At 48.9% G+C, this 12,304-nt stretch overlaps 5 protein-coding genes and 1 non-coding gene across 6 annotated transcripts; 3 read left to right on the forward strand and 3 right to left on the reverse strand.

Moving 5' to 3' along the window:
- Positions 1 to 532: 532 nt before the first annotated feature.
- Positions 533 to 2,179, forward strand: BDV27DRAFT_154831 (sugar porter family MFS transporter; the record flags this gene model as incomplete). The annotated part of the gene is made up of 4 exons (XM_032072025.1): positions 533 to 575; positions 632 to 1,019; positions 1,095 to 1,876; positions 1,926 to 2,179. The coding sequence occupies 4 exons, from the start codon at positions 533 to 535 to the stop codon at positions 2,177 to 2,179; spliced, it is 1,467 nt and encodes a 488-aa protein (XP_031930620.1).
- Positions 2,180 to 2,364: 185 nt separating this feature from the next.
- Positions 2,365 to 3,028, reverse strand: BDV27DRAFT_123685 (uncharacterized protein). The gene is made up of 3 exons (XM_032065923.1): positions 2,882 to 3,028; positions 2,699 to 2,811; positions 2,365 to 2,635 (listed from the first exon to the last, which is right to left on the reverse strand). Exons 1-3 carry the CDS (start codon positions 3,003 to 3,005, stop codon positions 2,528 to 2,530), a joined length of 345 nt encoding a protein of 114 aa, XP_031930621.1. The 5' UTR covers positions 3,006 to 3,028; the 3' UTR covers positions 2,365 to 2,527.
- A 462-nt stretch (positions 3,029 to 3,490) lies between these two features.
- Positions 3,491 to 4,805, reverse strand: BDV27DRAFT_169474 (glycerophosphodiester phosphodiesterase family protein; the record flags this gene model as incomplete). The annotated part of the gene is made up of 1 exon (XM_032075041.1): positions 3,491 to 4,805. Exon 1 carries the CDS (start codon positions 4,736 to 4,738, stop codon positions 3,491 to 3,493), a length of 1,248 nt encoding a protein of 415 aa, XP_031930622.1. The 5' UTR covers positions 4,739 to 4,805.
- A 2,740-nt stretch (positions 4,806 to 7,545) lies between these two features.
- On the reverse strand, positions 7,546 to 7,648 carry BDV27DRAFT_t56. Its single transcript has one exon. It is a non-coding gene; the product is annotated as a tRNA-Ser (tRNA).
- Positions 7,649 to 10,181: 2,533 nt separating this feature from the next.
- BDV27DRAFT_169476 (PTD012 family protein) lies at positions 10,182 to 11,105 on the forward strand (the record flags this gene model as incomplete). Its single annotated transcript, XM_032075042.1, has 1 exon — positions 10,182 to 11,105. One exon carries the CDS (start codon positions 10,182 to 10,184, stop codon positions 11,103 to 11,105), a length of 924 nt encoding a protein of 307 aa, XP_031930623.1.
- Positions 11,106 to 11,437: 332 nt separating this feature from the next.
- On the forward strand, positions 11,438 to 12,020 carry BDV27DRAFT_154835 (YbhB/YbcL family Raf kinase inhibitor-like protein; the record flags this gene model as incomplete). Its single annotated transcript, XM_032072026.1, has 2 exons — positions 11,438 to 11,561; positions 11,620 to 12,020. 2 exons carry the CDS (start codon positions 11,438 to 11,440, stop codon positions 12,018 to 12,020), a joined length of 525 nt encoding a protein of 174 aa, XP_031930624.1.
- Between the last annotated feature and the right edge of the window lie 284 nt (positions 12,021 to 12,304).

The raw sequence follows: 12,304 nt of genomic DNA on the forward strand, positions 1-12,304 counted from the left end.
CAAACTTTCCTCTAAATGACACACCGAGACTTACGTTTATATCGTCAGAACCCACTCAGATACCAATCATGAAGTAGAATATGGGGTACTAGACGGTGGAGCAACAAGTCTACGCAACACCGGTCAGCCCAACCCGGGATATCCGCACGGTATGGGGAATTTCTCCGCATTCTCGGGGCGATGATCACCCGAACTCCAGCTCAGGACTCTGGGGACTCTAATGCCCACGGTCGAATAAGATCCTCACTTAAACACATTCCATGTGGGGACCCCGGGATTCTCCTCGGGCTAAAAGACCACGGCCAGATAATGTGCACAACTGCCGTCGGGGAGGCGTACGGAATCCTACCCTTTCGGAAGAGTATTAGATCCATGGAGCCCCGTGGGTGATGGGCCGAAGTTTTGCTTGTCGAAACTAGATGTTATTGTTATTATAGACTTTTTGCGGTATCTACAGAAGCTGGACTTCAGGCACAAGATGCGGCTCTGGAAACATGATTTTAGAGGCAGGACGCTGATTATCGCCATCACCATGGCGTCCTGCCAGGCGTTCTTGCTTTTGGGTTTCGATCAAGGTGCGACTGAAACCATTACCCGGTTTTTCTGAATAAAAAAAAACTAATAATCGCAGGCGTCATGGCAGGACTCGTCGGTGCGGACAATCGATTCGGGAGGGACTTCAACAATCCCGATGCCAACATGCAGGGTAACATCACGGCTCTGTACGATATCGGCTGTGTGATCGGTTCGATTGTATCATACTTTATCGGAGAACGAATGGGTCGTCGGACCATGCTTATGCTCGGTGGCTTTATCATGGTGATCGGTACGATCATCCTGGCCACTTCAAACACTGTCGCACAGTTGATCGTCGGCCGTATTGTCACGGGTGTGGGCAATGGCATGAACTCTTCAACTGCGCCAGTTTACCAGAGTGAATGCTCGCCTGCGTCGTATCGTGGTGCTCTGTTGACCCTGCAGGGCACAGTGACAATTCTGGGCGTGGTTATTGCCTACTGGTACGTCATCTCGCCTTTCCGTCCTATATTCCTTTTCATGTTGAAATCGAGATACTGACCAAGGACCCTCAACAGGATGGACTATGGTACAAGCTTTTATGGATCATCCTTCCAGTGGCGTTTCCCGCTCTCCTTCCAAGCCGTCTTCGCCATCCTCCTCATCCTCCAGGTGATCGGATTACCCGAGACCCCCCGTTGGCTGGTCCAACACGACCGCCACGAAGAAGCCCGCGCCGTCGTCGCTGCGATCGAAGACCGTCCCCTCGATGACGCACTCGTAACCAAGACCATCCTCGACATCCAAGTCGGTCTGGAAGAAGAACAAAAAGGTGGCCCCTTCAGCTTCAAGGAACTCTTCACCTGGGGCGAGGTACAGAATCTCCGTCGGATGCTGATCACCATCACAATCGAGCTGGGTCAACAATTCACCGGATCCAACATGATCAACTACTACGGACCCGTCATGTTCCAAGAAACCATGGGTATGGATCGAAACCTCGCGATGATCCTGGGCGGTTGTATCCAGTGCACATACCTCGTCGGCTCGGCAATTCCGGTCTTCCTCATGGATCGCTTCGGTCGTCGGACGCTTTTGATCATCTGTTCCGCTGGACTGTGTCTATGCTTTGTGATGGTGTCTATTCTGCTTTCGCTAAACCGGATGGACTGTGCCTACGGTGCGACGGCATTCATTTTTATCTTCCAGATTTTCTACGGCGTGGGCTGGCTCCCAGTGCCGTGGTTCTATCCGGCCGAGATTAACACGACGCGTGTCAGAACGAGGATGGCGGCCATCGCGTCGGGGTGGAATTGGATGGCGGTGTTTGCGGTGGTCAAGATTACCCCGATTGCCTTCGGTAAGTTATAGACCTTTCTTTCTTCCGTGACGCAAGCTAATAAGAATAGACAACATCAAATGGAAGACCTTTGTGATCTTCGCCGTGTTGAACGCGGCGTTTATCCCCATGGTATACTTCTTCTATCCCGAAACCAAGGGATTGGAACTGGAAGATATTCCATTACTATTCGCCAAAGGTGGTATTACCGGGGGTGTGTACAGTTCCAAAGGTGGACGCACAGTCATGCCTGGCCAGCATGCTCAGGAGAGACGAGTGGATGAAAAGGTGGAAGGGGTGCAGCAACTGGAAGATGTGAGCTAAACTGTGGATATCTATATACATATATACCCTGGGATATTGTCTGTACACTACTGGGATAGAAGGTAGTCAGTGCGTATTTAATACGACTTTACGTTTTTATGAATCAAATTGGTATATCGAAACTTTTATACTCATCAGTCAACGATTCTCTACAAATAAAGGTGTCTTTGAAACAAACCACTTCCTGTGATCGACACAAGCAAACCATACATTATGTTTTTATACTAACTGAACTAAGTGACATGAACGATCGTCAAATTAGAAACACAGACAGAATACATCTCATCATGACAATCTCAAGAAAGACCATAGAGTCATAATCACCATCCTCACAGGGACACAGCGAGATCACATCTCATCAATCTTCGGATCCATCTTATCCGGCTGCAACATCCTCTCCAACTCCTCTCGCGAAGTAAGCTGTTGCATCTTCACCTCACCCCGATCGGCTTTCACCTATCACCAATGATCAGCCTCCTATCCTAGACCCTATACAGATAGACCTTGAGAGAGATATACCGCCGCTTCACTCAAGGTAGCATGAAGCTCATCCCACGACGAGGTCGGGACGCCGCGCTTTTCCGACAACGTGGGTGATTCAAAATCATCCGGGAAGGAGGCGGCGATGAAAACTATTCTTGTTAGTCGACTGGGTTCATTGGTTCTGTCGTAGGGGAAACTGGGCGAAGTGGCTAGTCTGACATTCTTGGTTTTTAGAGCTATATGCTTCTGGGTGAGCTTGGATTTGGTATGCTCTTGTCAGGGTGGAGGTTCGGAGGAGAGGGCGGGTGCGGATGATGGTGTTTCGGAACATATTGAACGACATATTTGATTGTTGATACTTGTGATGAATTGTTGGACTTATGGATAATGAAGGAAAGTGATAGTTCAGGAGTTCATACGGCATTTATAAGGGTGAGGGTTGTGATGATGTCAGCGGTGGCTAGAGGGTTACCGAATTGGGTAATGTAGCTCCAACCCTAGTTTACGGATGTCAGGATCATAAGGTTGAGGGGTTGTACGTCTACCATGGAACATCTATTATTCAACATTCAGTGACAGCTCCCCATAAGCAGGTCTGGACTCGTTCTTCGAATACGTATGACGCCACACGGAGTCCAGATGCCGAGACTCCTGCTGTAAGTAGCTTCAAGTATGAATCAAGGATCTTGTTTATTAAACCAGGAAGGTCTGAGTAACTAAACTAAACTGTACATGTGTCGTGTAAAAGACATTTTGTTCGCACTCGTAAGTCTATACATTAATCGTACAATAACGTCGCCGACCGTCAATAATCACGATAGAACAACCTTAGTTCAATCCCATACAGCTGGCATAGTAGGTGACCGTCGCGGGCCAGTCGGAGAAGATACCACGCACACCGACCTTCTGTGCGAGGGCATCAACAATGCGATACATGTCGCCATCCTTGCTGATCGCCGAAGAAAACGACTGAACAAAGTAGTTTTCTTCGGCAGCAGATTGTGCCAAGGGAGGGAACCGCTCAAGGGACCAGGTGATGATGTCGAAGCCGGCTTCCTTGGCGGCCACGGCATACTCGGAGGGCACGAGCTCGCCATCCTCGGTAGCGTTCAACAGCGCATAGATAGCGGGGGCCATAATCTTGACGCCCTTCTTGGCGAGCTCGGGGAGGCTGGCAACAGCAGCTTTGTAACCCTCTTCGGTGTCGGTGCGCTCATCAAGATAAATGGCCTGTTTGCCGAACGCGGGTTCATGCTGGATCCAGTAGAAGATGTCCTTATCGAGGAAAGACTGGGGCCACACGCGGGAGGGGTTGATGTGACGGCGCTTATAATCGTTGATGAGCTGTTGAGCGTACATCTCCTGGGTGTAGTTACCCTGGAATGGCATGGTGACCTCAGGGGTCTTGAGTTCGGGAGAGAACTGCAGGCCCAAGGATTCGATCAGGTCAATGTACTCATGGTGCGCCACGGGGGTACCGCAGGTGTCATAGAGCTCTGTGCGCCAGGCCGGTCCACCATACTGGTAATCCTCGGGGGTCGTGGCCGACGAGTTGCTAGAGTCCATCTTAGCGCAGAGCGATTTGAACTCAGCCAATGTGATGTCGGATGTACAGCACTTGGCCTTGGCTGGTGTGCTATCTGTCGCTGGCTGGAAGGGAACAGTGCACTTGGCGGCCAGCTCAGGGATGGTCAAGATGTTGGTGGTTGTGTGGAGATCACACTGGGAGTGACGGCAAACGAGCTCTCGGTCCTTGGTGAAGGCAACGTCACACTCAATGATGCCAGCGCCCATGCGAGCAGCGGCCATCATACCTTGGCGACTGTGCTCGGGAATTTGCAGCGGGCCACCCCGATGGGCAATGGAGAATTGGGGGGCATGACGGATGGGCGTCTCTGCGCAGGACTCCAGCTTGCTTTTCAAGGGACTCTCGTCCATGTCATCCACGAGGAAATACGGCCGGGGGCCGACCTGGATGTTGGTCACATTGGGCTTATGAGAGGCAGCACCGCGACGACTGAACGAAGGAGCGGCAGCCACCACACCAGCCGTAACTATTAAAGAAGTAAGATGCATAATGTCGATCCTGCAAGCGTAACAAAGGTACGGAGTAATAAAGACCAGCTACCCACGCAAGAAGAGCACAAACAGAGCGACGATTACTCTTTGCAGGGAACAATGCTCCTATTTATCCTAGGACCGGGGCCCTCTGTCGGCCCGGTTCCTCGAGGTTGGAGCATATCACAATTCCGTCCCTTGCTTCCCATATCAGATAAGGGCCCCACTCAGCTTCTCCGCGTGCCGTAAGGGAGATCTCTCACACGTTCGGAAGATGCGCTAGGATTCCCTTGGCAACTTGGCAACTTCTTGGCTACAGGAACGGGGAAAACGTGGTTGGCCATTCTGCAGCACATGTCGCGTGCGCGATACATGATTTGAAGCTTCTTACTGAATATTCCCAGTGCATTTTCAGGTGTTGTACGACATTTCATCTAGGATTCTGGGGGGATTCACTGGCCGTGACAACAGGTTCCACGATATCATTTTGTGCCCAATAGCATCTTTGCCCCACTCAAGCATCCTTCCATGAGCATTTCTTTCATGTAAAATAAACCCAAATACACGAGAAGGAAAGAATCCCGCGCCGGTAGGATATTGGGCAATGACGATGGCTGCATGCGATGTGGATACCCCCGACATTTGCTAACAGAAAACTGTGGGGAGTTTCATAGAAAAACGCATTGTATGGGGAAGGTGAAAAAAACGGAATAAAAAAGAAAAAAAGGAAAAAAAGGAAAAAAAAAAAAAGAGGTGCTTCATGTGATTATTCTAGGGCTGATGATAAGAAGCCAATGAGCTGCCTACTATGAGATGTAATAGTCAAGTCCAGTAAGTATTGAAAATGGAGTGCAGGCCTTGGTTGATCCCCATGACGGCAATTGCCACACATAATTCCCTAAGCTTTTGTAGTTCCGATACTAGTCTCAACTCCTTCATCCCGGGGTATGATCCGGCCGTTTACTCTACACCGGATACTCAATAAGACGAGGCACCTCCGTAATCCGCACATGCGCAAGAATACAACAGCGGTTGCCGTATCGCTCCGTCGGTCAATGTCCGGGGAAACAACGACCAAAGTAACCGCATCGGCATTGGTTCAGATAGAGGCATTGTGGGCGCATCTTCATGGTCCGCTAGATGCAGAGTGGTTAGCAGCATGGTCCAAATACCGAATTTGGAAGGTCGTTGGAAATCCATGTGGATCTTTTAGTGAATACTAAGCTCCTGTGAGTGAATAAGATTATGAGAGTCGTTGTATGTTTAATCCGATAGTGGGGTGAGAGGTCGGCCTAGGGAATCCTCTTCATGGGTGTGGTCCAAGATCCCTGGTTCGGTACGGCTTACCTCACATTGTTCCTGATCCAAGAACGCCCGTGAACCAGCCCGCCCTAGCCAGTGGCCTTGTGTAAAAGCACTGCAGATCCATTACACCAACATTCTTCGTGGAGGCAACGGACACCATCAATTGACGGAAGCGTCGGTTGGTGAACAGTGGCTGGGCCGAAAGAAATGTTCGGCTTTGACTTCGCAGAGTATCTTAAATTGGTGGACCCTCATCGCGGACCGAATCAACCACAATGCTGATCTTTACCTGCTCTTGAAAGAGATTTAATCCCGCATTTTCCAACAGTGGGGATTAAGCGCGCTGGTCGATGTAACCTTAAAGAAGAAGGAAGCCGAGGTGCTTTGCGTTTATCTAATGACGCCCCACAACCATCCGTGCCGACGCGATATTGTCCTTTGTTGCCTAAATAAAGGAAATTGATGTCGTCGTCGCTGAAAAGGCTTCGGTTTTCATGAACAAATAGCATATTGGGTTGGTGACAGTTGTTACCCTACTCTATCAAGCTAGGGAGGCGGTCTGCAGGGAAAACGCTCGAATTACGGAGTATTCCGTCAGCAATCGCGGTGGGCGGTGAAGGAGTTCTTCCATTTATCTACAATCTTTTGTTACGATCAGACGGAGTATGTTTAGCTAATGGGCAATCTGGTGAACACGCCCTCGCAAGTAAAGTGCTTCCGCCAGACACTTTTGTTTGTTCATCTGTAGTCATGCGCTATAATTATTGTTAAATCTCATGCCAGCATCTACCACCGGATATCTTCTTTGACGAGGGTTTCATGAAGACTGCATATGGTCTGATCTCGTGCATAATGAACCCTCGTCAGGAATCTGAACGCCTGCAGTACAATTTGCTACTGCGCGATTGATATGACATCTTTCTCCAGGTCCAAAACAGAATTCTGCTCTGAAACAGACGCAATTCCGACTTCGTACCATAGTAACATAATAACTAACTCTGTGCCCTTCATACTCTAGCTTTTACGTTCTGAAAATGAAAGAACACCTCAACAGTACTACGAAAGGTAAACGCGGCGAAGAGACCAAACGGAGCCCGCGCATACATGTCTTGGGTCATCTTAGGGAAAGCCACGCGTAGTACCGAAGCTTAAGACGGCCTTGTAAGTGAAGGCGATTGTCACCACGGTCCCACGGATTGTAGTCGGACAGATACTAGGAAGTGGTCAGTGACTACGCCGGTCCCCAGCTGACCATAGTCCACCGCGGTGATGTTTGGGTCAATAACGACGACGATAGCACCGGCTGACGGCGAGAGGATAGGATCCTGATGCCGATACAGACTGGGTGCGCTATAGGTGAAGCTCAGAAAAGGAATTAGACTAAATTCATTGAGTTATAAAGTATGAAGAAAGAAGTGATTTCTTAAAAAGTACGTCTCAGTGGAAGATGAGTTGTTGTGGGGGAGGGAGGCAATGTTTTCTGAGGTAGATAGATGGAAGTGTAAAAAGTACAAAAAAGTCGACACCAGTGAGATTCGAACTCACGCTCCCGAGGGAAATGCCTAGACTAACACATTTAATGGGTATAGCAGGGCATCGCGTTAACCACTCCGCCATAGTGCCTCAATTGATAAATTGTGGCAAAAGTAAGAAAATATAGAGGTGTTCAATCTAGTTACGTAACAAATGTGGACGTGACATACTCGAACTCCTAGAATTTGTAGGTCTTTTATTACTGCCCTAAATTATGCAATGGTTATGGTTGGGCTTCTCTTTGAGAACATTCTAAAATTGTGCATTTTCCGGTCTGTTCCTAACCAGCCCACAGCACTAAGCAGTCAAACAAATAACCAGCCCACCACGTGAAGTGGCAGATTCAATTAAATCCACCCACCAACACCTTACACGGTTATACCAGACTATCACGCATCAAAACAACGTGAACTTTAGAATACACCAGTCGAGATGTATTTCTTTTATAAAACTTTTTTTTATAATTATCTACTGTAATAAACAAGAAATGAGAGAAGGAATTACAATTAGAGGCCAGATTGAATAATATGATACCAAAAATATGTCAGGGGACCTGACAAATGTGAAAGACAGCGATGTTGAGCATGCTGCATGGCATGGTTCTCTTCCGTGACTGGGCCTATTTTAATCACTTAGACCTTGGCGAACTGCATACTACATGTCCAATGTCCCGCATGTTCAATTTTGTGCCTTTTGAAAACGAGTGCTCAGACTTTAGCCAAGCGAAGCTAAGTTGCGTGTGTGCCATCCTGACAACTCGGCCCCGGTCATGCCCAGGCCAGCTGAGAGGAATCGGTGCAAGTGTTACTGCTCAGGATGCGTTGATCATGAGCGAATCAAGCATGCGGACCTTGCCAATTGTGCTGGGACTTTTCGTGACTGGTATCCCATCTATCTTAAATTGTTCTCGTTCGCCTCACTATAACAGTTAATCAAGAATTTTGGCGCAAATATGTTCAAGCAACGATTACACCGAAATATATACACACGATAATCCCGAAAAGGGAAAAAATCAAAACTTCTCAAGATATGACCGAGCCGGGGCTCACTATTAATGTTGATAGAGAGTTAAAGCCGGATGCCAGCAGTGTATACTAAAACTCAACTTCGCGTTTTCTTACTGATTATTTGCTGGTAATTCGTGCACAGTTCTTGGCAAATTTACTGCCTTGCCATCAGCATCATAAAGCTGTCCCATTGGTGGTTCCCTATGCGCGAGTAACTCCGCAGGCGATGATCCAGTGATGGGATTCTGTCGCCGGCGATGCCGTTTGAGTAGGTATACGCCCCCTCCCACTACGATTGCGACCATCGCTACGACACCGACCACGATACCTGCAATGACACCACCAGATAGGGATGCGGAAGAGGAACTAGGCCTTTGTGTGGAGGTAGTCACGGCAGTTGTTGTGCTCGGGGTGGATGTCGAGGTGGTAGGAATCAATGACTGCGGATCAAAAGCCCAGGTGGTGGCGGATGGGGCTGTGGCCCTTAAGGAGGAGTATGTGTCCTCTAGCACTTGGCTGCTTATGTTCCCGAGCGGGCTGCGTTCGTTATTCCAACAGATATTCAGCTGGTTATCTGCCTTGGTACACGACTCTCTGTACCCTCCGTCAGACTACTTGCCGTTAAGAAGGGCGTCGAGGAGGGAAATGGAACAAAGACAAACGTTTCGTAAAGACAGCACCATGTGCGATCCCCCGTGCCACAGAAACGCGTGCTGTTATTACTGGCGCATTCGGAAGTTATTGACCAACATATATTACCAAGACCATCATTGTAGTCGCAACAGTATAGTTTCCCTGTCGCCGGCTCGCGAGCACATGCATTCGGGAGCTGGCATTGAAGATTGTTGAATGTTGTGTTGGGCATGTATAGCTGCTTAAATTTGAGGTGAAGTAATAGTCACTGTAATGGCTCATTTTGGTGGTGAAACGAATATCGGCAGAGGGAAAGTTAGCTAAACGATCCCAACTAATGATTAAGGGGGGGAACGTGAGAAATCTAATCTACAGAGAATCACAACACAGCCTGAGCGCCAAGTTTGCAGATCCTCTTGGAGGTCAGGTTGACTGCTGAAGATAAACGAGTGGTCCACTCTCGCAATACGAGTTCTAGAGCATTCATTAGCTAGATTCTGTCTCTGTACCTGGAGCTACTAAGGATATGCCTCAATACAAATTTCATGACCGGCATAAGTATACCTTGGTCAAGCTGGATCATACATCTCTAGGCCACAAGTGCTCCAGCAGTTCGAGTCCACTCCTTCACTAGCGACTGCACTTGTGGCAAAAAGCTTGTCTCCCGGTGGATTACATATCATGGCCATCGAGCTATTTGTATGGTATGGGTCTCATCAGGAGGGTAGGGGCTTAGTTGCTCTCTAGAAGACCAGAACTACGAACGAAAGGACTCGCTCTAACACGCAGAGCATTTATAAGGCTCGGGCGCTAGGCCTACCTAGGGAAAGCAGCGTGCGGGGTTTTCCGCCAAATCTTTGTTAGCAGCAGTTTAACGTACGGAGTATTCCGTAAGTACTCCATATAACCGCAATCTTTTCCACATTCTTTCACCACCTTCGTATAATGCTCAAGGCTTACCAACCCAATTCACAACCAAATAAATGGATACCAATCTTCCAATTAAGAAGCTCGCACTTGATCCGCCTCCTCTCTCCGAGTTGAGCCAAGTCATTGACGAGCGATTGAGCAAGCATTTTGCTCATGTCGCGGCCAGTATTGTTCCCTGTCCCGATCTGCGTCAGCCTCCCTTCCATCTAGCTGGCGAGGGCCTCTGTGGCAACGAACGCATTGCAGACGTCGGTGGACCTCCACATCTACGGCCCACTCCACGCCTGGACAAAAAGTACTCACTGCCCACAATCATGCGAATGACCGAAATGCAGCAGCGAAGCTTTGTTTTGGGCGCAGCCGCTGGTCCATTCCATGTAATCGGGCAGAACTCCGAACTCATGCCGAACCTGGCACGCGGGCATGATGGCGAGTGGCAGAATGAGACGCACTACGCAAAGGTCAATGAAGAGGGGCATTGTCATCTCGACAGGGTTCTTGACGACTCAAAAGACTTTGGCCTGATGGCCAACCTGTTCGGTTCGGATGGTCTGCCGGGAGACGTCATTCATGTTCGGGCGAAGTGCCGGACAGGTGATTTGAACTTCACGGAAGCGATCCAGGACGTTCTGAAAACGAAATATGGCGGGCAGCCCATCAGCATGGGCGGAGTCTTTCTCGTTCGTAGTGGAAAGACCAAACTCCATGTCATGACTGACTTCAGTCCCGATCCTTGTCCCGGTCCCGATCACGAATGGTTCAAGTATTATGACTCGTCGGCACCGTTAATCTGTCTCACAGTATTCCACTCGGTGGACTCGGAGAGCTGGGATTTACGGATGGAGCACACGCATTGCTTCTCGACGCATGGGATGGGTGGACATTACCACTACGACACGACGGCAGAAGAGGTAGAATATGAGGCCTGGTTGAACACGGCCAAGGTGGTTTATAGGATTGACCAGCCCGGACAATGACTTCGGCTTGAGTGTATGTACATATCTTACTTTCTTGCAGCGAAATAGACCACGCGAATGACGCACCATCCATTCCGACGACTTGTAAAGGCAGCGGATTTCATTTCCGACCTATAAAATCGGTTGCAGACCACCGGACTTCGGGCTCTACAGAACTTAAGTCCGGCCACCCCCCATGGACTTAAGGGTTATCTTATCTCCGATGCATGTTTGGACTTGGCTTCTTCATGGCGTCTTTCATCATCACTGTTTCTTTCTTTTTATAAAGATAAACCTTGTCGCCAAGCTTTGTCCCACTTACGCGCTTCAAGATCTGTCATTTATTCTCCACCATGCCTGAGAATCGAAGCGTCAAAGCCGCCCTCGCACTGATCGACCAAGACCCTACTAAGATTCTTGGCTTGACAGTAGGACCTCACGCAAATGTGAAACCAGGACAATACATCCCCAGGGCTGGTACAATCACTTAATTACCCAGACAGCCCCTGATACCAACTAACAATGCAAACCTAAGACGCCCAATCCCACCCCACACTCACCTTCGACGTCCCCTCCCCGTCAGCAACTTACATGGTCGTTAGTCTTGACATCGACGCCCCATTCCCCTCCTTCGGGGTACTCGGACCTATCCTCCATTGGATACAACCGGGACTCAAAGCCAGGAACGGCCAGTTGGAAGTCACCAAACCGTTCGTTGCGAACTATATCGGACCCGCACCGCCTCCGGGTAGCTCGCCGCATCGGTATATTTTTTTTCTGTATGAGCAGCTGGAGACTTTTGATGGGAAGAAGTATGCGCCGCCGGATGGACAAAACCTGAGTAATTGGTATCGCATGCGGTATGATCTTGATGCGTGGGAGAAGGAGATTGGGCTGGGTTCGGTGTTGGCGGTTAATTATTTTACGAGTAATTAGGCAAGATTCCATGTATAGGTTCGGTGGTTAATGGTTGCTTGTTCTACGTGACTTATTGTTAATTAGTCTTCATTATGCTAATCATAAAAGTTTGCAGATAAAGAAGAGAAGCATTCCCACGATTGCGGCATGCTTTGATGTTGTGCCAGTACTATACACCACATAGGACTGATAGTATCTTCCACTATCGGGATGTTGAGAAGCCTGTGAATGCCGATAGATTGGGCATTCTTTCGAGAAAATCAGATGTGATTAGATCTCGGTCAGATTTAGGCTGCGATCCA

Source organism: Aspergillus caelatus, assembly GCF_009193585.1.
Source record: "Aspergillus caelatus strain CBS 763.97 unplaced genomic scaffold BDV27scaffold_34, whole genome shotgun sequence".
In the NCBI taxonomy this organism is placed as follows: Eukaryota; Fungi; Ascomycota; class Eurotiomycetes; order Eurotiales; family Aspergillaceae; genus Aspergillus; species Aspergillus caelatus.